Raw genomic sequence first — 23,646 nt, 5'->3', positions numbered from 1 at the left:
GGCTTAGCTCGTGGTTCAGTGTAGCGGAGGAAATTCACTTTAGCTGCGTATCCTTATCACCACTCCGCGATAGAAATTGGCCTAACGGGTAGGCCTAGGACTTGTAGTGTGGGGGGCCTAGCAAGTCAAGTAGAGTGCCTCGGCCAACCTACGTTCCCTAGTAGGTAGAAGGTTAAGTTAGACCATGCCATTTAGGCCTACTATAGCGGAAAAAATTTCTGGTGGTTCTACTTTTTTATTTGTATTAAATGATTTATCAAAGCCTATACTTATACTACCTAGTAATGAACTAAGAATTCGACGGGAAAATATTGACGAGTCTCAAAAAGTGTAGGCCTCTTTTGCGGGGGGAAATTTGATTGATGTTGTATTGTAGAAATTGTACTGTATAGAATAGCTAGTAGTAGGAGCTAGTTTTTTTCTTGGAATGTGGAAGGATGTTTTCGTATCCGAAATTAGATTTGGATACAAATTGTTTTTTTCTAAAGACGTGGTTGCAATACAATCATATAATTATGATAATAAGAGGGAAGGGGATTTTTAGGGTGTGGGGGGGGGGGGGGGGGGGGGGGCTGGGGCCTAACTAGGCTAGTAGTATTAGTAGGCCTAGGCCTATACCTGTATTTATATAAATTTTTGTTCGGAAATAAAATACATAGTTTATAAACACAAATTATTCTATAAAAATATAAATAGGCCTAAATATATTAAAAAAACCTAATTTAATGTAAGTTTGTTTTTTGTAAGACGCGCGCACAGATTGAAGGAGACATTTATAAAAATAGTCATTTGTTTGCGCTTCTAATAGCGTATAATTTAAGTAATTGTTATTAAGATTGTTGTTCAAAATAACTCTTAAATTGAGGGCGCGATCGACAAACCCGTTAAATTATCCAGAGAGGGCGTACTCCAGACTAAAAAGTGATTCCAACAGGAGGGGGAACCAACAAGATGCCGGCCGTAAATGTGTTCAAAAACATTATTTAATATAAAAAATACTAATCTAATATAATAATCAAAACACAATATGTTACGTTACTAAATAACATAAATACTACGTGATGATAATATTATACATTTGCATTACATCTAAAATTATCTGAACGTTTGTCTTGAATGTTTTATAAATGTTACCTTGGTACGTTATCAAGACGTTAAAATGATACGTTAATAAATAACATAAAAACTACGTTATTATAATACGTTTTTATAACATTATTATTACATCTTAAAATAACGTTATTTTATAGTTTGTACTTTACGTTTTTACAACGTGTTTGCCGAACGTTTGCTTTGAACGTTGTATAAATGTTATATTTGGAGTTAATCAAGACTTTAAAATGTTATGTTAATAAGTAACATGAAATATATGTTATTATAATACGTTTTTATAACATTATTATTACATCTTAAATTAACGTTATGTTATAGTTTGCATTTTACATTTGTACAACGTATTTCACAAAGTTTGTCTTAAACGTTGTATAAGTGTTATACTTGTACGTTATTAAGACGTTAAAACGTTACGTTAATAAATAAAATTAAAACTAAGTTATTAAAAAACGTTTTTATAACATTATTGTTACATCTTAAATTAACGTTAGTTTATAGTTTGTTTTTTACGTTCGTATAACGTATTTCTGAACGTTTGTCTTGAACGTTGTATAAATGTTATATTGATACGTTATCAAGTCGTAAAAATGTTACGTTAATGAATAACATATAAACTACGTTATTATAATACGTTTTTATAACATTATTATTACATCTTAAGTTAACGTTAGTTTATAGTTTGTATTTTACGTTCGTATAACGTATTTCTGAACGTTTGTCTTGAACGTTGTATAAATGTTATGTTGGTACGTTATCAAGACGTAAAAATGTTACGTTAATGAATAACATATAAACTACGTTATTATAATACGTTTTTATAACATTATTATTACATCTTAAATTAACGTTAGTTTATAGTTTGTATTTTACGTTCGTATAACGTATTTCTGAACGTTTGTCTAGAACGTTGTATAAATGTTATATTGATACGTTATCAAAACGTCAAAATGTTACGTTAATGAATAACATATAAACTACGTTATTATAATACGTTTTTATAACATTATTATTACATCTTAAATTAACGTTAGTTTATAGTTTGTATTTTACGTTCGTATAACGTATTTCTGAACGTTTGTCTTGAACGTTGTATAAATGTTATATTGGTACGTTATCAAGACGTAAAAATGTTACGTTAATGAATAACATATAAACTACGTTATTATAATACGTTTTTTTAACATTATTATTACATCTTAAATTAACGTTAGTTTATAGTTTGTATTTTACGTTCGTATAACGTATTTCTGAACGTTTGTCTTGAACGTTGTATAAATGTTATATTGGTACGTTATCAAGACGTAAAAATGTTACGTTAATGAATAACATATAAACTACGTTATTATAATACGTTTTTATAACATTATTATTGTATCTTAAATTAACGTTAGTTTATAGTTTGTATTTTACGTTCGTATAACGTATTTCTGAACGTTTGTCTAGAACGTTGTATAAATGTTATATTGATACGTTATCAAAACGTAAAAATGTTACGTTAATGAATAACATATAAACTACGTTATTATAATACGTTTTTATAACATTATTATTACATCTTAAATTAACGTTAGTTTATAGTTTGTATTTTACGTTCGTATAACGTATTTCTGAACGTTTGCCTTGAACGTTGTATAAATGTTATATTGGTACGTTATCAAGACGTAAAAATGTTACGTTAATGAATAACATATAAACTACGTTATTATAATACGTTTTTAGAACATTATTATTACATCTTAAATTAACGTTAGTTTATAGTTTGTATTTTACGTTCGTATAACGTATTTCTGAACGTTTGTCTTGAACGTTGTATAAATGTTATATTGGTACGTTATCAAGACGTAAAAATGTTACGTTAATGAATAACATATAAACTACGTTATTATAATACGTTTTTATAACATTATTATTACATCTTAAATTAACGTTAGTTTATAGTTTGTATTTTACGTTCGTATAACGTATTTCTGAACGTTTGTCTAGAACGTTGTATAAATGTTATATTGATACGTTATCAAGACGTAAAAATGTTACGTTAATGAATAACATATAAACTACGTTATTATAATACGTTTTTATAACATTATTATTACATCTTAAATTAACGTTAGTTTATAGTTTGTATTTTACGTTCATATAACGTATTTCTGAACGTTTCTCTTGAACGTTGTATAAATGTTATATTGGTACGTTATCAAGACGTAAAAATGTTACGTTAATGAATAACATAAAAACTACGTTATTATAATACGTTTTTATAACATTATTATTACATCTTAAATTAACGTTATTTTATAGTTTGTATTTTACGTTTTTATAACGTATTTTTCAAACGTTAGGTCTGAACGTAATATAATTGTCACATGTAAACGTTATTAAAACGTGAATATGTTACGTTACTATACAACAATAATCAAACGTTTCTCAATTACGTAAATAAAACGTTGTGAAAACGTTTTTGTATTAACGTAATTTTATTCACATTATGTAACGTTTTAATGACGTTGTGACAATGTACTTTTGTAACGTTATTATCGATAACCAAACTATAACGTTCGCGAATGTTGTCATAACGTTATGTGTTTGCTGGGTAACAGTTAACGGTCATTTTTTGGGCAACATGCGCATTTAAAAGCACGCAATAGATTACAAATTATATAAGGAACAAATGTTTGAACAATCTCTCTTATAAAATACATTTACACTTTATTGATCAATGCAGGATTTGTGGTTCAAGAAGACAAAAGATAATAAGCACATTTGAAACAAACAATACTTATTTTTGGCCAATTGTTACCTTTAGAAGTGCAGGGTGTCGTGTATTAAGACATGGGTAATTGGTCTACGCGCATTGATATTGTATGTAGAAAAGCATAATAGGCTGTTGACAATAAATGCCTCGTGCACTTTGAATCCACACCTGACTGACTCGTGTATGTTATACCTGAGTTCTGTTGTTTAGTGTCTTTAGCGTGTATGAAACATAACACAGGGTTTGATTTAATGAAATGAGATTTTAAGTATAATAAAGTGTAAATATAGCTAAAATATTGTAATGTAACTATAGTCAAACTATCATAGATAAGTCAGTTATACACAGATCATTTGAATTGGGCCTTTAAACGAAATCTAATTTAATTCCTTAAATTTATAGAATTTCTAACAATCATGTTACAAAAGCATACATTATCTTTTTTTTCCCCCTCAAAGTTTGGGAAAAGAATCTGATGCTTTTAGTACTCTAGACTTAGTTCAGTCTTCAATCAATCTGACCTAGTCTTTCGTTTCACCTGTTTCAGATCTTCTCTATCAACACACAATTGCTCTATCTTATCTCTCACTTTTTTCATCAATGAATGTTTTAATACTTTAACTTGACAAGTTCCCAATTTGTTCCATTTGTTATTCACTTTCTTCATATTTGTAATTGCTTAAAATATATTTAAAAAAAGAAGAAATATTTAATATTGAACTTTCAAACATTAAATAATTATAACTGTCAAAACCTTTTGATCTAACCATTTTATTTTCGTTTCTATTGTAAAGACATTTAAAATAGAATCAAAAATGTTTGTTTACTTGTCTAAATATCAAAATATACATATGATATATAAGTTTTAATTGTAACAAAATATTGAATGGAATACTTTACTCTGATGAATTGAAACTGGCATAATCCCGGTACACGTATTGATCATATAACGCATTAGTAGTAGAAATATCCATATATATTCGATGTTTACTTTTTAAAGGAAACACAAAATAATCGTTATAAAACTACAAAAATAATTGATCAAACAACTAAAACACAAGTTTCAGTACTTGTTGTTTGAACAAAATATAGGATGTCCCTTTGGGCTAGACGAATATTTAAATATAAAAAGCACAAAATCAATTGTATTAAAGGTTCAAATAAAAATGTAATAATCAGCACGCCAGCAAGTTGGTACACCAGTAAACCATGGAGCTAGCTATATTAGTAAACTATGAAGTCATTTTTAGGTTAAACTCGCATAACTTTAGAACTGTACTTACAAAAAAAAAAACATGCAAGTTGCTTATGACATTACTATACAAAAGAACTACAATGGCCTATGACTTAGTTTAAATATAATATGTGAGGTTTAAATTGAATTAAAGTTTGATAACAAGATAAGAAGAAAGTAAGAGTTGAATTACCACGATAATTATTCTGAATCTCCAAATTGCATAATCCTGGTAAATATTTTTAACATGAGGTGATGCACTACCAGAGTTATTTATAGGCCTACGTAAAACAATTTTATAGGCCTACTTTCCTTATTTAGTTTTTTTTAAATATTATATGTATTAAATGGCTTTATAAGAACTTACCAAATCGGTATTATGATGAATGTGATGACACCAGCACAAACACCTCCCGCCACAGCGCCACCAATAATGCTACTAGCATTTGATCTATTTGTACATTCTTAAAATAATCAGCATTAAAAATAAATTAATGTTTACTATAAATTATTAATATTAATAACAAATTCAGATAAACAACAGCTATCAGCAGAAATCATAAATATAATAATAGCATAATATTGTAACATTGTAACTAAAACAAAATAAAATATTGTAACTAAAGCAATTCATTTTAGCTAGACTTTGTAAATTGTAACTTTACATATTTAACATCACCAAATTTTGTAGTACTGCATCATTTAAAAATGAATATTATTATTATTATTAGTTTGTCATCATGGAGTTTTCAATTATCTCTCACAAAGTCAAATTAAATAAACTATTAGTCTAGCAATTTGATTATTTACTATTTGTTGATACTTGAGAAATATACTAAACTTACTCCCACAAAGTGTTTTTACAGTGACTCTTTTTTCTCCAATTGGTCCTTCACCGCCTTCACCAGGTCTCACAGCAGAAACACTGAAAGTGTATTCTGTATCCCACATCAACTCACTAACATTGCCAGATAAAGAATTCTCATCAAATGTCTTCTTCCAATCATTTGTATTGCTCAGTTTGTGGTATAAAAAGTATCCAACAACTGGACCATCTCCATCGTCAGTATTGCTGTTCCATGCCGTCCATTCAATGGTGATAAAGGTGGTTGAAATATTACGTACAGCCAATTTTCCAGTATAGACAGGTAACCCTTAATAACAATTTTGTGGTTTAAAACAATAACAAGATTAGTTTTTTAACAGAATAAGATCCCACCATTACATCAGTCAATACTCAAGAAATTTCTATAAATCAAAAATCAAATATTAATCCTGATATTAATTAACATTAAACTGTAAATGAAAAGTGCATGACTACTTTATTAATATACTAATATGAAGGTTTATGAGTTGAAAAGGAGAAAATTGCTTGAGTTAACAGTATGATTACTTTACTTATTCAATGAGGCACTGAGCTGAGCTGAATAGGAATGTGAAATGCTAAGTTATGCAAGTGAGATGCTCAGTTTTTGCTGGCAGAGCAGTTAGTAATGTATTTATGTATTGCAGGTTGGTATTTAGTTGCAAACTATTCAAATCCCTGTCACATTACACAACATGAATACAACATTTTATAAAAAAGTTGGCTGTTGTAATATAATATTAAAATAAATGACCTACAGCACAGGAAAACAAATTAGGAAACACTAAGTGTATTAAAATAAATATTAATATAATAACATACATACATTTTAAAAAGTTATATAGATTTAAACTTGATTACAATTTGTCCTACTTACGAAACACTTCAGGTAAAACTTCTCGCTGAGCTGAAAATCCTTCATGCACAATTACACATTTGTAAGTTGAATCAACATTTGATGTCACAGAAAACGTGTACGTTGTTATATTCTCACCATCTTGTTCTATTCCTACCAGTTTTGTAATATTTTCAGTGAAATGTTTGTTAGTCACCATAATCATTGTTGTAATGTTTTTTGTACCATAATGTTTTACTGAACATGATGCAGTTGTGTTCTGGTTGTTATTTGCTGGTACGAATGTGGTATTAATAATTTCTGATGAGAAATGAAAAAGTAAAGCAGATTAAATAAATAGCAAAATAAACCAATTCTACATCTTTTTGTAACACAGAATACCTTATTATTCTAAGAACCCTAACAATTTAGGAGAATATAAATATTTTTTTAGATTTTCTTGACAACAGTAAATTCAGCATAGTGTGACTGAAGATTGATAGGCTATGCATTTTTTTTTAATGTTGGAAGTTTAAGTCGTGTCTAAAAATCCAAATAGTACAGCATACAATGAATTGTTGAACTGACTCCAGACACACAGGTTTTCCATGGACCTTAGACTTGCCCAGTCTCCAGTTATTATCTTGTTTATTTTTTTGCTCCGCTCCTTTAGGCAGTTATATCCAAAAGAACGGATTCATTAGAGTTACCATGCGGTAGCTTATTGTTTGGTATGGCTGAAAATAATTGGTCTTTGGAAACTCGGACTGGGCATGCTCAAACTCCAAAGCACATATGGGAGAAGAGAGTCTTTGAGATGTTTGAAGACACGTTTGTCGAAAGCTGTATGTATCCTACACTACATTTTTAGGCCTACTGATTGTCAAACAAATAAAATTTATAATAAATCATTATTTCCTAATTTATCAAATAGAATATATCACTTCAAAAAAACATCATTTAATGACAAAAACAATAATTAAAACTAAAAGCCGAGGTTTTTTTTTTTTGTAGGAAATAGTTCTTGTTATTCCACCAATCATTTCAATTTGTGAATCTCAAGTATAATACATATGAAATGCCATGTGTGCCAAAATAATATCTGTTTACCAATATTAAGTAAATTACTGACAACCTAGACTAGTTTGGATTATAAAAGGGCAATAACTTCATCTTTACTAGTGCGGTTCTCATCAACTAAACGAATACTCATTTAAACTAATCTATAATAAGTAACAAGGACTTACCAACATCGCAATCAGGTTCAAGCAAATAAGGCATACACATGCTTTCCTTGCATGTGCCATTCACTCTTTGAAACCCACATGATTTATTACATTCAACTTCACAATTTTCTTCATAAAATGTATCAAAGTTTACTGTAATAACAATAACAACAAATATTATATTTAATATTAAATTATTTCTTCTATAGTACATAGGAAATGATGATTATGGTGATGACGACTATATAACACTGCCGTTTATAACATATAATAAACATATATATATATAATTATAATAAACATATATATATATAATATTATGGTGTAATGTATTGACATGAATTTTGATTAGTTAATTTAAATACAAAAAATAATATTTATGTGTTTTTAAACGAGAATCCAGAAACGGATATGTCTATTTTAATAAGCGACTTCAATAACTCCAAAGGGCGCCATATTTTAAAGGTAAACGGGACAAAAAGAGTGCAATAGGAGCGAGGCTAGCGCAATGATGTAAATTTACATCACCACGCTAGGACCTAGATGGACATTTTTGTACTGATTGACTTTGTAAATAGGCCGCCCTCTGGTTATCAAAGTCGCTTATTCTTGAATGAAGATGCAGCGCATTACTATTATTTTGATAATTTTTTCATCTAAGAAAGCAATACTGGTACCTGTGTATTATACTTACTTTCGCAATGAGTTTTAACTGTGGTTTTATTTTTTCCAATTGATCCTTCACCCCCTTCACCAGGTCTCACAGCAGAAACACTAAAAGTGTATTCTTTATCACACAACCCATTAATAGTGCCTGATAAAGAATTCTCAAATAATGTCTTCTTCCAATCATTTGTATTGGTCAGTTTGTGGTATAAAAAGTATCCAACAACTGGACCATCTCCATCGTCAGTATTGCTGTTCCATGCTGTCCATTCAATGGTGATAGATGTACTTGAAATATTAAGTACCGTCAAATTTCCAGTATAGACAGGTAACCCTAAGTAAAAAGTGTTTTGTAGTTGTGCAACAATTAGAACAACGAATGTGTTATGATAAAACACAGAAGAAACAATTATAGTCATACTCAAGAAATTAAATATACACCTATGTTTATAAATCAGAAAAAACTGAATATGAAACATGGTATAGCAATGAAAATATTCACTCCAGTGAACACATTTTCTAAGATCAATCATTTTCAAGTTACACACAAAGTGAGCTTTAATACAACATTTTTCATAGCCAAAAGATAAAAAATAACTTTGTGTCGAGAAAGGCTGTGTCCGGTCCTATCAATTGAGGGTTAGTCCCTGATTGGGATAGTAAAAGGCATCTAATTAAGTTTCATCTTTCTCGTTCTTTATTTTCTACGGCATAGAAGGAGTGTTCAAAAAATTTAGTAATGTAATTATAGTAACATACAACTGTTAATTAAAAATGCAAATCTGATTACAAATATTTTTACTTACGAAATATTTCAGCAACAATTTCTTGTTATTTACTTTCGCAATGAGGTTTTACGAAAAAACAAAATTATGTCATAAACACACCTCATGCGTTATAAAGATTAATGTTATTATAGTAACATACAACTGTTGAATTGATTCAAAATAATGCAAATTTGATTACAAATTGTATAACTTACGAAATATTTTAGCAACAATTTCTTGTTGAACAGAAAAGCCTTCATGCATAAATACACATTTGTATGTTGAATCAACATTTGATGTCACAGAAAATGTGTACGTTGTTATATTCTCACCATTTTGTTCTATTCCTACCAGTTTTGTAATATTTTCAGTGAAATGTTTGTTAGTCACCATAATCATTGTTGTAATGTTTTTTGTACCATAATGTTTTACTGAACATGATGCAGTTGTGTTCTGGTTGTTATTTGCTGGAACAAATGAGGCATTAATGATATCTGACAAGAAATAAAAAGAAAAATGTCTTTACATTCACCTTATCAGGAAAGGGTAAATCTTACAATATTATTACATATCGTAATCAAATACATTTGAATTCCTTTAAACTGTATGATTTTAAAATAAAGCTATTTGCAGTTTTTAGGTGATCCTATAGTTGTACACACAGTGCTCACTTACTTTCGCAATGAGGTTTTACTGTGACTTTATCTTTTCCAATTTGTCCTTCACCCCCTTTACTAGGTCTCACAGCAGAAACACTAAAAGTGTATTCTTTATCACACAACCCATTAATAGTGCCTGATAAAGAATTCTCGTATAATGTCTTCTTCCAATCATTTGTATTGCTCAGTTTGTGGTATAAAAAGTATCCAACAACTGGACCATCTCCATCCTCAGTATTGCTGTTCCATGCCGTCCATTCAATGGTGATAAAGGATCCTGAGATATTAAGTACCGTCAAGTTTCCAGCGTAGACTGGTAACCCTAATAACAAATGTTGTGTATTTATGTCAGTAATCAATAATCTAAATAGTTGAGTGGAGAGTATTTTCATGAGTTGAAAGATTGACTGTTGTATTTGAAACAATCTTTAATTACAATTTGTTTTACTTACGAAACACTTCAGGTAAAACTTCTCGCTGAGCTGAAAATCCTTCATGCAAAATTACACATTTGTAAGTTGAATCAACATTTGCTATCACAGAAAATGTGTACATTGTTATATTCTCACTATCTTGTTCTATTTCTACCAGTTTTGTAATATTTTCAGTGAAATGTTTGTTAGTCACCATAATCATTGTTGTAACGTTTTTTGTACCATAATGTTTTACTGAACATGAAGCAGTTGTGTTCTGGTTGTTATTTGCTGGAACAAATGTGGCATTGGTAATTTCTGGCAAGAAATAAAAAGAAAAATACTTCAAATTGTCAGCAAAAGGGCAAAAGTCACAATATTCCATAACTACTGTATCATTTTCAACTTTAGGTTATCTGGTGTTTTAAGTGGTAAGTAAAGTTAAAAAGTTTGCAACCTCCTTGAACAAGGCAACAGATGTCCAATAAAGTGGTAATTAGCCTAGAAATGTGAATGTGTCACATTACACATTGCCTGTTGTGATTCTTTAGTTGACATACAGTGCTCACTTACTTTCGCAATGAGGTTTTACTGTGACTACATCTTTCCCAATGGGTCCTTCACCCCCTTCACCAGGTCTCACAGCAGAAACACTAAAAGTGTATTCTTTATCACACAACCCATTAATAGTGCCTGATAAAGAATTCTCATCAAATGTCTTCTTCCAATCATTTGTATTGCTCAGTTTGTGGTATAAAAAGTATCCAACAACTGGACCATCTCCATCATGAGTATTGCTGTTCCATGCCGTCCATTCAATGGTGATAAAGGATCCTGAGATATTAAGTACCGTCAAGTTTCCAGCGTAGACTGGTAACTCTAATAACAAATAATGTGTATTTATGTCAGTAATCAACAATCTAAATAATTTAGTGGAGAGTATTTTTCATGAGTTGAAAGACTGACTGTAATATTTGAAACAATCTTTAATTACAATTTGTTTTACTTACGAAACACTTCAGGTAAAACTTCTCGCTGAGCTGAAAATCCTTCATGCACAATTACACATTTGTAAGTTGAATCAACATTTGATGTCACAGAAAATGTGTACGTTGTTATATTCTCACCATTTTGTTCTATTCCTACCAGTTTTGTAATATTTTCAGTGAAATGTTTGTTGGTCACCATAATCATTGTTGTAATGTTTTTTGTACCATAATGTTTTACTGAACATGATGCAGTTGTGTTCTGGTTGTTATTTGCTGGTACAAATGTGGCATTGATAATTTCTGGCAAGAAATAAAAAGAAAAATACTTCACATTGTCAGCAAAAGTCACAATATCCCATTACTACTGTATCATTTTCAACTTTAGGTTATCTGGTCTTTTAATTGTTAAGTAAAGTTAAAAAGTTTGCAATCTCCTTGAACAAAGGCAACAGATGTCCAATAAAGTGGTAATTATCCCAAAAATGTGAATGTTTCACATTACAAACTCCCAGTTATGATTCTATATTTGTACCTACAGTGCTCACTTACTTTCGCAATGAGGTTTTACTGTGATTTCATCTTTTCCAATTGGTCCTTCACCCCCTTCACCAGGTCTCACAGCAGAAACACTAAAAATGTATTCCTTTTCACACAACCCATTAACAGTGCCTGATAAAGAATTCTCATATAATGTCTTCATCCAATCATTGGTATTGCTCAGTTTGTGGTATAAAAAGTATCCAACAACTGGACCATTTCCATAATCAGTATTGCTGTCCCATGCCGTCCATTCAATGGTGATAAAGGATCCGGATATATTGAGTACTGTCAAGCTTCCATTGTAGACAGGCAACCCTAATAAGTTGTTTATAAAATGTAAAAATAATAGTCAATTAGTTTAGCTCATATGACATAAATACAGTCAATGCTCAAAAATGGAAATGTGAGAGCAATATTTTCATGAGTTGAATTGAAACTGAGTAATCCAACAAGGCAGACCCAAGTTCAATAGGCGCATTTAACTGATTCTCTTCAAATAAACAAATATAACATTCAAATGTGATATAAATATAAAAATATTTCCCTAGTAAGATAGAATTGTTGAAATGATTTAAAAGTAACGCAAATTTTGATTATATAGTTTGTATTACTTACGAAAAATATCAGCAAATATTTGTCCCTGAGCGTTAAAACATGGGTATGCAATTACACATTCGTAAGTTGAATCAACATTTGATGTCACAGAAAATGTGTACGTTGTTATATGCTCACCATCTTGTTCTATTTCTACCAGTTTTGTAATATTTTCAGTGAAATGTTTGTTGGTCACCATAATCATTGTTGTAACGTTTTTTGTACCATGTTTTACTGAACATGATGCAGTTGTGTTCTGGTTGTTATTTGCTGGTACAAATGTGGCATTAATAATTCCTGACAATTCAAAATATAAATTAATTATTTAATTTTTATTGGTTCTATTTAACTTTGGTTTGGGTTTGGATCATTTTTGTTTTTCATTTTTCATTCGTTGTTGCAAAAATTCCTCTGGTTTCAAATGGATATTAAAAAAAAATAAATGTTAACTTTTTTGTTAAACCAGTTGTCAAGTACTTACTTGCTACGTATCGGCTATTTTCAGTAGCCTTGGTCACGCAAATGACGTTGACATGATGTTCTGTCATTACGGACAAGAACTAGGAGCGCTCGCCATTCACCATCTAAAACTCTACACAAATCAGCTATCACAGATCATAGAAAACCACATACCGGATTTTTGAAAATACAAAAATATTGAGACAGAGAACAACACTACTAATAAAAGAAGCTATTTGGATCAGAAAAACGAATATGAACATCAACAGAGACCAGGGAGGACATGACCTGAGCCACATCTACGATGACTTAATAAAAAGGGAAACACCAGCAGAAAGCTGAACATCAGACGAGAGATGGCGCAATTCACCGAACCATGAAAATAGCTGAAAAGTAGCAAGTAAGTACTTGACAACTGATTTAACAAAAAAGTTAACATTTATTTTTCAAATATTTATTTATAATGTCAGAAAAATTAAAATTAGTATAAAATCTGACCTAATACATCTGATTAATTACAGAAATGTTCAAGACTGAACATGTTGGGTTTAAAAGGGCTACTTCTAACTGGGAACCTACCATATTCTTTACATATGCCATTTTCTCTGTAATGTTTGCATGGTTCCTTACATTCATTTTCTTCACACACTTCACCAGTTTGGCATTCTAAACAGAACATTTTTTTTTAAAGTTTAAAATATGCTGTTCTAAAGATATTTAGTTTATATTCATTTAATTGTATGCCATTCAACACAAAGATATTTAATCAATTATAAAAACAAAACCTGAAATATATTGTATAAATGATTTTACTTTACAAATTTTTCTAGATTATCTTACTTCAGATAATGGTAATATAAAAAATTAGGTTTTAATAATTGGCAAACTTTAACCTTTCTTATATTATAATGAATTCTTACGTTGGCAGTTATATCCTGTCCACGGAAACTCACATGCCGCTTCAGTGCATATTCCTGTATATCGATCACATGCACCTTCTTGACAATGACACGTTTGAGTACAGTCTGCTCCAAATGTACCAGGTGAACATTCTGTTTGATGATGATTTGAAATATTATGTTATTAAACAATTAACCAGCATTGGCCTATTTAACGCAACATTTCAAAAGATTTTTCTTTTCCAGAGGAAAAACAAATCTTCAAAGTTTGTGATAAAATGAATAATTCCTTAGAATATTTATATTGTTAACAGATACCTATCTGGCTGTTATACATGATTGTTATACTTGATTGTAACTAAAATATATATTAAGGAAGAAAAGCACAACATTTTTTTAAATTATGGATAAATCCATGATTATATATTTACCTATGTCACATTTTATTCCTTTGTAACCGGTAACACAGGTACATCCATATGGATCAGGTAAACAAAACAGAATGTTTTTACATGAAGAAGGATCTGCTCGTCTGGTACAAACATTTTCACAATTCCAACCATGTCTATTGCCACCACATGCTAATAACAATGGCAGACATTAAATCCAAATTATTTCAGAGGCATGGCCCTTTTCAATATCCTATTATTATTATTATTATTATTATTAGTCTATCAAGATGTGAAAACTAAATAATAAAGCAATAAAATTTAATAAAAAATGAATAACTGATGAGAAAAAAAACATACTGTAAATACATGAGGTGTGGGTTAAAATACATTATTTCTTACTTAATTCCTCTTTTTCAGCAAAAAACATAAAACAAGCAAAGGGACAAAATAATAAGCAGAGTGCGCAGGAGGGTTAAAAGCAGAAGAAACACTTTCATTGGGAATGATATGACTCTCTAACTCCAGTAAAGGATAAACATCCATTTAAATTAACAACAGTTTGTTGTACTGTACTAATGCTTGGTTCCTATTTCTACACCATCATTGATTAGTCTAAGATAGTCTACAATAACCCATTTGATTCTACGAAGTATAAGCCTATTTAGATTTACACTATTTTAAAGATGTATTGTCCCCCAAAAACATGAAAAATGAAGATTAATTAAATCCGATTTTGAATAGGTTGTTTTGTATGTTTCAATAAAGTTGATTACAAAGAACGAAAATAAAGTGACATTAAAATGGCATATTCAACAACAAAAAGGTTAAGATTTTTTTTCAGGAGGGACAATACAACAATTGTTTAAATGGCTGCTTGAGTCATGTATCATTGGTAAATTTAATGTTAAAACATTTACTAGTTTTTATGAAAACACATGTTTTTCTTACCAATTTTACATGTGGATCCATTAAATTAGTCTATGGAGTATACGTTAAAGGTACTATTTCTATAATAATAGAAGAGCAGAGATTTGAATGTTTTCTTTAAAATGCTTTACCGATTTCACACGTCGCTCCCTTAAATCCAGGTGCACAAATACATAATCCAGTTTTGTCATCACATACACCTCCATTATAGCAGTATTCACAATCGCCAGTGCAGTCAGGTGGACCCCATTTGTGACACGGACACGCTATGTATGAAAATGATTGACTAATTGAGTTGACATTTATGAATTTAAATTAATGATATAATTATGATGAATACAAAATTAAAGGACCCGACTAGAAGGAAACTTTGTCTCACTTACTAATTTAAAGTGAGTAAGCCTACTTGGCAAATATATCAAAGAAAACTATATTCAGGGAGAGAGAGGGCTTACTACTACAGTACTAGGATACAGAGGGCATGTTATAAAAAAATCAATAGGCATGTTCTGCAAAAATACTTCATTAACAGAACACCCAAACATTCAGGATGATACCTTTTTTTATTTTGTTTTCCTTACTTTTCTTCAATGAAGCTACTGCAAATAAAGTGTTAGGGAGTTGGTTCCAAAATGTAGCATTGAAGTAATAATAATTTAGAGTTTCTAAAATTTTAACAACTAATTTTAAGGGAAGGGTGTTTAAAATATCCTTCGCAGAAGTTAATAGTTTTTATTATTAACATTTTTTTAAATTGAATATTGTGCAGTTCCTATTTGAGGAAAGTGTGTACAAAGTGTCTACAATAAAATTATATTTCTACAATTAATTAATTTATTAACCTTTGAACAATAACAGAAGCCCAGAATAGTATTGCAGAAAATAAAGATGAAGTAAAGTGTCAAATGCATAAAAATATTAAAACAAAGTTGAAATCCAATACATTATTTGATTTTTTAAACAATATAACAAAGTTTTACCTCGTACAATCAACTTGATAAATGAGTGTCTACGATCTGAACGAGCACCATTTAAATAAAGCTCATACACCCCAGCATCAGTAGTCTCTACCGGGTTAAAGGTCGTGCTTGTTTCTGTTCCACTTTTAAATGGAGTAGATCCATCCTTCCTCCACATTAAATCACCGCTTATATCGGTGTCAAATTTAATTGTGACATCATCACAAACATTCACTGTTACAGTGGTTTTAGAATTAACTGGTGTTATTAAAGCTGTTTAGAAAATAATAAAATACCACTTTAAAAACTCAAAGAAATATACAGTATAACCATTTTTTTAAGACATTCTTTCTTTTCAGTCTGTTTTAATTTCATAAAATATTTGTAAAATTAAAACGCAATGTTCTTTTTTATTGTTATTTTGTTTTGAAAGTGGCTCAGATTCCCGCCACCAACCTTCCTGTTCCCAACTCTCAATAATCTTTTTTTTTGGCTAAATAGGTTGATGTTATTTTTTACTATTTATTACAAAATGTATTTTATCCGTTTATTTTATATTGACACTGTTGATTCGTCTATTTGTTATTTAAATATTTTTATATAGTTTATTATATATCATTGTTGTTACTTTGGGAGTACGGAACCTGAAATCTTGTTATAGTGATTAGGTTCACTTTTAGGTTCTCTGCCTACTCCCTTAGTTTCTGTGTTTTTGTTTGTTTGTATCTGGTTTTTGGCAATAAATAATAATAATAATAATAAAAGTATGGTCACTTTTTTAGATGCTGTCACAATGCACATTGGTTTTCTAATGAAAAGAATAGGACTTTTGCTTAGAAATAGTAGGTGCGGCTATACGTTACGCCTACCAAGAAAAACAATAGCGGGCGTGTCTCTCTAATCTATCCGCAGCTATTTAACGCTAAATTTGTGTGTTCATTTACGATTGTTTGGTGCATGTTTGAGAGTGGATTTTATTGACTTAGACCGTTTTCTTTTTTGGAATATTTTTGGATATTAAAACACATCTTGTTTTAGTGTCAGTTGTAGAATCCACTGAACTGATGAGTGTAATCATCATTGCTTTTGTACTCATTTTGATAACACCTATTTTTGATTTGACCATGGAGTAACTCCATGATTTGACAGACGTTTACAGATTCCAATTTTGTTCAGCCTTAGAATAGTAAAGCTTCCACATGGTAACTCTTTTCTAATGCTTCTGTTCTCTTTAAAATAAGTGCCTAAAGGTACTTCACAAAAATCATACATTAACTAGTATTATTAAATAATTACAGAATAATTTTCTATTTAATACAGTAGAGCAGCAAAGCTACTCAAATTATGATTAACAAAGTAAAATATTTATGGTTCCAGAACATCTTACCATCATCTCTTATCCTAGTAGTCTCAACAATTTCTGTAGTGGTGCCACTATCTTTCACTAATTTACAATAGTACACTCCCATACCAACACTAGGCATTGCAATGTATTTTCGACTTGAATCTGGCACGATCCACGGTGTTTCAGTTATACTTTCCCCATCTACTACTGCAAATGATCTACCATAACTCAGACTATAATCATTGAATGAAGAAGGAGTGTAACATTGGTAATATCTGTAAACGTTGGTTTGTGGCGGAAAATTCAAAACTGTAATATATCCATTGTTTCCTGAAATATAAATATTAGCTAGGTTTTGATACAAATTACTTGGTTAATTCCAAATGATATGTAATAATAATTATTTAAAATCAGTAAACATTACTGTAATAAAATATGTGGTTCTATGGTAAATTTTGAACATTATATTGAATTCATGTTAATCATGCATAGAGAATAAGTAGAAAAAAAGCATAAGAAAATAATGAAAAAAGGGAATATAGTCATGTGTAAATGAAGATAAATTGAAAACAATCATGAAAACTATCAAATTAATATGCAAGATGATTTTGATAATCATTTTCCAATCATTATAGCCTATAATCATCTTTCAATCACATAACCTATAATCATCTTCCAATCACATAGCCTATATAATCATCTTCCAATCACTAGCCTATAATCATCTTTCAATCACATAGCCTATAATCATCTTCCAATCACATAGCCTATATAATCATCTTTCAATCATATAGTCTATAATCATCTTTCAATCACATACAGAAGCCTATAATCATCTTTCAATCACATAGCCTATAATCATCTTCCAATCACATGGCCTATATAATCATCTTCCAATCACATAGCCTATAATCATCTTTCAATCACATAGCCTATAATCATCTTCCAATCACATAGCCTATAGTCATCTTCCAATCACATAGCCTATATAATCATCTTTCAATCATATAGTCTATAATCATCTTTCAATCACATACAGAAGCCTATAATCATCTTCCAATCACATAGCCTATTATACATATATTTTCATTGCATGTTATCAGCTAATTTCAATTAGACACATCATTACAAATAATTAAGACTAAATCGACCTAATCAACTTTCATATTAACTGTAAAAAATAAACACAAGTTAACTCTTGTCATGCCTGGATGATTTTAAATTCTGATTATAGCCTATATTGTGTAGATTTCGTTGTTTAATGTATTGATGAAAGATAGAACAAATATAAAACATCTTATTTTGAACAATTGGTCAAGTAGATCCAACATTTTGCTCTCCATACTAAATTGTAAAAAGTTATAAAACTTGCCTGAACAGGAAATAAGCATTTGAACTAAAGTTAGAATAGAAATAATATTTTTCTGAAAAATACAAAGACATTAATAGTAAATTGTTGATACAAAGTGCAAGGGTACGATCACTGGCTATGATCTTTATCATAGTAACCTCATACCTATGTGTCTTAACAACTCCCTAGCTGGCAGTGGCATCCTAATAATATTAATAACTAAGTATAACAAATAGGATAGGTCTATACTACTACTACTAGAGTAGCCTTATTTATTAATTACAAATTAAAAGAGTGAGCTCTAATTGACTGTTGTTTACTGTAAATCTTGTTTATCTCTGTAGTTAAAAATATTTTTGCTACAGACAACTGTGTAATTTGTATATGTCTATAAAGGTGGTGGTGGATAGCAGAGCATTATTATTATAAACAACATATAAAATCATTAAAATTAATTAACAACTGTCTAAATCTAGAGGCCTAGGCCTTAGGCATAATATGATAATATTATTAATTTTATGGACAGGATACTCTAATATTCTAGCCTAGGTCAGACCTACAACTAGAATAGAAGAGCTTAGTTAGAAGAAAAAAATGCTTACAGAGACTCTAGCCTAGCTAGGGCCTACCTAGCCCCTAGATAGAAGTAGGCCTATTATAGTTGATGCCTAACTACCTAGGCCTAGGCCTAGTCACTCATACTAGGCTAGTATTAGCCTAGAGGGCTAGGCCTAGTTTATAGATTACAATAGATTTTCTAACTAGGCCTAGCCTTACTAAGAAAAGTGGGCTAGGCTAGTAGTCCTGCCCTAGGCTAGGACTAGCCTAGGGCCTATGCCTAGCATATAGCCGTAGTAGGCTAGCCTAGAGTCTAGGCCTAGCCTGGGCTGGGTACCTAGCCTAGCCTAGGAATATTACCTTTATTAGGTCCATTCTTTCTCTTATTATTATTATTATAATTTCCCCTAGGCTGTAGTGTATAGAACTAGGCTAAAACGGACACCTGTCAAACAAGGCATCAGTTGCCTGGTTTGCATTGCTTGTTGATGCTGTATGTTCCCCCCGAAAAGCCCACTTCTACTTGTTGAGCCAAAGATTGTATAGCGCCGCTACGCTATATATAATCTTTGGTTGAGCTGCATGTTGCGCGCTCTACATGCCACGCGGTTGGTGGTGAGCCTTTTTCTTCGAATTCCTTCTCCTCCTCCTCGGCCTCCTCATCATCAAACGACGATACCGCCACCTGCGCGCGCATCAATATTTGAATTACCGTCCTAATATATACGCAGGTGGATTTTTTACTGAGCATAGACATTTGTATTGCTACTTGTTAATGTTGTAGTATTGTAAGCCACATCGATAAAAGTATTGACGCAGATACAATTAAATGTTCTGTCTAGAACTTATAACAACTTTATTATAACACCTATAAAAAGTTGCACATCTACATCTACCACCTACACAACACAGGAATAAATATGGAAGAGTGATTCTCATAGCAGAATGTTATGTTAAAGTGGAGCTCCACCCAGAAAATTACTATTTTTCATACATTTCAACTATTATTTAAAAATATCATCCCCCATACTTCATATTTTTTTGAATTTTTTTTCAATGAGTACGAGTTTCTTGAAAATCACGCCTTTTTGCGTTTTGGGGGGATACCTTGTAATTTCCTATTCTTTTACATGCAAAAGGGGGGTATATTTGAATAATCCTAAAAAATTAATTTCTTCACTAAAAAAAAAATTTTAAATTTAGTTTTATGTAATTTTTCCAGATCTTTCTATTTCTGGTATAGTTATCGCGTATACATTGCGCAATTTTGCGTAAATAGACACTTTCCCCCGTTCGGGTCCAATTGGGTTTTTTATTTTGCTAGGGAGTATGATCACGTGACATTTTTCACAATCACACTACTGCAGCTGGCGATCTGTTATTTTTGTCGCGATGTTATTTTTGACGGGCAAAAAGTATATTAAAACATTCTGAATGTGACCCTATCATGTTTCACAGTGTAATAATGTGATTATGAGACTTAATACTAAAATGTCAAATCTAACGATATTTGAGAAAGATGTGGCTATATATTCAATAAAGCTAGGCCTAGGCCTACTAGAGTGTAGGTATGTACCGATGCTGCTTGGGCTCCAGCTGCTAGGCTGACACTCAGCAGTGAAGTTTGTTCTGCTGTCACCCAACCTCGGCCTACCCATATGGGCCATGATAGGGTGCCTGAATAGTTGCTTTTCAGTCAGGCCTAAGCTTCCACATCGCTTTACTACTCTTGTTCTGTATAGGATTTTGTGTTTCACAATTCTAATGTGCGAGAAAACCCAGGAATGATAAATGGGGCGAAACGACCAAGAATTTTCAAACCCATGAATGCATATAGGCCTAGACAAAAAATTCAAGGCTAGCTAGGCTGAGCAGACGGCTTAGTTTAGCTAGGCCTAGCTTAAAGTTAATAAACAATCTGATAAGATTATTATGCTGTTGTTGTACAGTGCAAATCATGAGGTTACAATACATGTAAATTATACCAGGGAGTTGCTCCCTGATTATACTGACATTTTTATCGGAAATATTACTTAGGCCTAGGCCTAAACAAATCGTATAAAATTTATTCCCCATTTTTCGACACATAATTTACCAAAGGGGAGACATTTCACCCATGCGTTCACCGGCGACTAAAACGCGTCAGTTGCTAAGTGTAACGCGTTTCGCGACGTATTGTAAACTAATAACCCCTAAGTTACTGAAAAAGTGTAATGTATTAAAAAACACTATTTTCTGACCGATTTTTTAGAAATGAGTTTTTGGAAAATATTTCCGTATTTTCCCTGTTTTTTTTATGTAATCACTTTCAATTAAACATACTTAAACATAATATAAGCTGAGAAAGTCTGAGTGTAGCTCCACTTTAAAGCAATGATGGACTTGTTGTTGTCTGGGAATTAAGTTCTGGTTATCATCTATTTCTTAGAACAGGACCTTTCACTTATAATGAATCCAGGCCCTATATGTGAATGAAAGCGGGTGTCACGAAACCTAAGACCACGAAAGCTAAGACCCCCTAAGACCTAAGATCACGAAAGTTAAGACCCAAGACCTAAGATTACAAATTCTAAGATATACTACAGCTTAAAAACAATACTTGTTTATCCATACATAATTTTAAACACAGTAGGTTTCATTTATTACCATAAATATAATTTAATACTACCGCAAAACATAGATAAACTCACATTATTTTCGCCCGTTGAGTAAATGTATATTTTTTCTTTACAACAAACAAACTTGACGGGTTGTTTGTTGGTATATATTTACTCCAATGTGTTGGTTCAGAGGATGTTTTTCTTACGCACCTGCCTTTCTTGTATTTTGACTCCAAATTTGTTGACTAACTTTATCCTGAATACCACACTTTAAAATTAGGACTTATAAGTACTTTCAGAAGGAGAAACACATAATAACAAATAAATAAATCCTTTCCCATCCTGATTTTACAGACGTGTTTCTTTGTATACTGTAATGTAACTCCTCGAGCTCCCCATGCTCAATGTTTTTGTTTCTATGGAGCGCCAAAAGAGCAACAATAATAGTACAAGTATAAAAACAGAAAGAAAACGAAACAAAAAAACTTATCATAATTTTTAAGTTAAAATTGATTTGCCAGTATTTATTTCTTCGTACTTGCATGATTATACTATTATCATTACAATTTTAATTTTACATTGTTCCATCCACACTGTAGATGGACTCCACAGAGTTTTCAGCCCTCTATATAATTTTTGCTCTTTTGACGTTCCATAGAAACAAAAACATTGAACATGAGGGGTAGGCCTACTTCTTGTGTGCTGTAGGCTAGTCATTTTGTGTGCGAGAAAACGTCTGTAAAATCATCAATTTAAAAATGTATTTGTTACTTTTTATGTGATTCTTTTTCATGAAAGTGCCAATTCTAAGGTGTGGTATTCAGAATAAATGTTGGGAGTTAAAATACAAGGCAGGTGCGAAAGATAAATATTTGTAATCTTAGGTCTTGGGTCTTGCTTTCGTGATCTTAGGTCTTAGGGGGTCTTAGCTTTCGTAGTCTTAGGTTTCGTGACACCCGAATGAAAGCATCTTAACACTACTGACTCAGAATTTTGTTTTTCATTTTCTAGACAAATTAAAACCATAGTTCTAACTATTAAAGATGTATTGTCCCCCAAAAGCCTGAAAAACGAAGATTAATTAAATCAGACTTCGAATAGGTTATTTTGTAGTTGTCTAGAATTCTAGCTTTAGAAGCCAGGCCTAATTATTTACAATGCAACTAATTAATTATAAGTTCATCACCGATGAATAATATAAAGATATGAGTTAAACCAGACTAGAGAAATCTATTTTAAATACAGCTCAGTTGCTATCGAATGTTTATTTTTCTGAAAATCGAAATTGAAGTTAGTACCGATATAATCCAGTAAGTAGGCCTAATACATTTTTTTTTTATTAACTACAAATTGTATTAAAATACCCAATGTCTGAATTGTAGGCTAATAACAACGGTTCTTTTAGAATAGAAATGTGGGATTGTTGGCCTTTTTCTCCAAACCTTATACTACGTTTATAATACTATAAAATAATAATCACAAAATCAACATAATATAGGCCTA

General features: G+C 31.0%; 1 protein-coding gene across 1 annotated transcript; it reads right to left on the bottom strand.

Annotated features, from left to right (window-relative positions):
* Window positions 1–3,710: 3,710 nt before the first annotated feature.
* LOC140051608 (uncharacterized) lies at window positions 3,711–19,935 on the bottom strand. Its single transcript, XM_072096876.1, has 22 exons — window positions 19,904–19,935; window positions 19,007–19,058; window positions 17,677–17,964; window positions 16,311–16,562; window positions 15,462–15,596; window positions 14,443–14,592; window positions 14,033–14,164; window positions 13,692–13,778; window positions 12,675–12,950; window positions 12,069–12,374; window positions 11,541–11,819; window positions 11,104–11,409; window positions 10,570–10,848; window positions 10,134–10,439; window positions 9,674–9,952; window positions 8,720–9,025; window positions 8,047–8,178; window positions 6,842–7,120; window positions 5,945–6,253; window positions 5,467–5,563; window positions 4,766–4,855; window positions 3,711–4,543 (listed from the first exon to the last, which is right to left on the bottom strand). Exons 1-22 carry the CDS (start codon window positions 19,916–19,918, stop codon window positions 4,516–4,518), a joined length of 4,383 nt encoding a protein of 1,460 aa, XP_071952977.1. The 5' UTR covers window positions 19,919–19,935; the 3' UTR covers window positions 3,711–4,515.
* Window positions 19,936–23,646: the final 3,711 nt, after the last annotated feature.

The sequence above is a fragment of the Antedon mediterranea genome, chromosome 6 (genome assembly GCF_964355755.1).
Source record: "Antedon mediterranea chromosome 6, ecAntMedi1.1, whole genome shotgun sequence".
In the NCBI taxonomy this organism is placed as follows: Eukaryota; Metazoa; Echinodermata; class Crinoidea; order Comatulida; family Antedonidae; genus Antedon; species Antedon mediterranea.
This window is presented reverse-complemented; position numbering and strand designations above follow the sequence as displayed.

What these genes read in the sequence shown, in the direction of transcription:
- LOC140051608 (XM_072096876.1), bottom strand. An exon ending in TACTAGGATAAGAGATGATG is followed by an intron (nt 16,563 to 17,676) that starts GTAAGATGTTCT and finishes TTTTCTAAACAG; the next exon opens with CTTTAATAACACCAGTTAAT. An exon ending in AGTAAAACCTCATTGCGAAA is followed by an intron (nt 10,849 to 11,103) that starts GTAAGTGAGCAC and finishes ATTTCTTGCCAG; the next exon opens with AAATTACCAATGCCACATTT.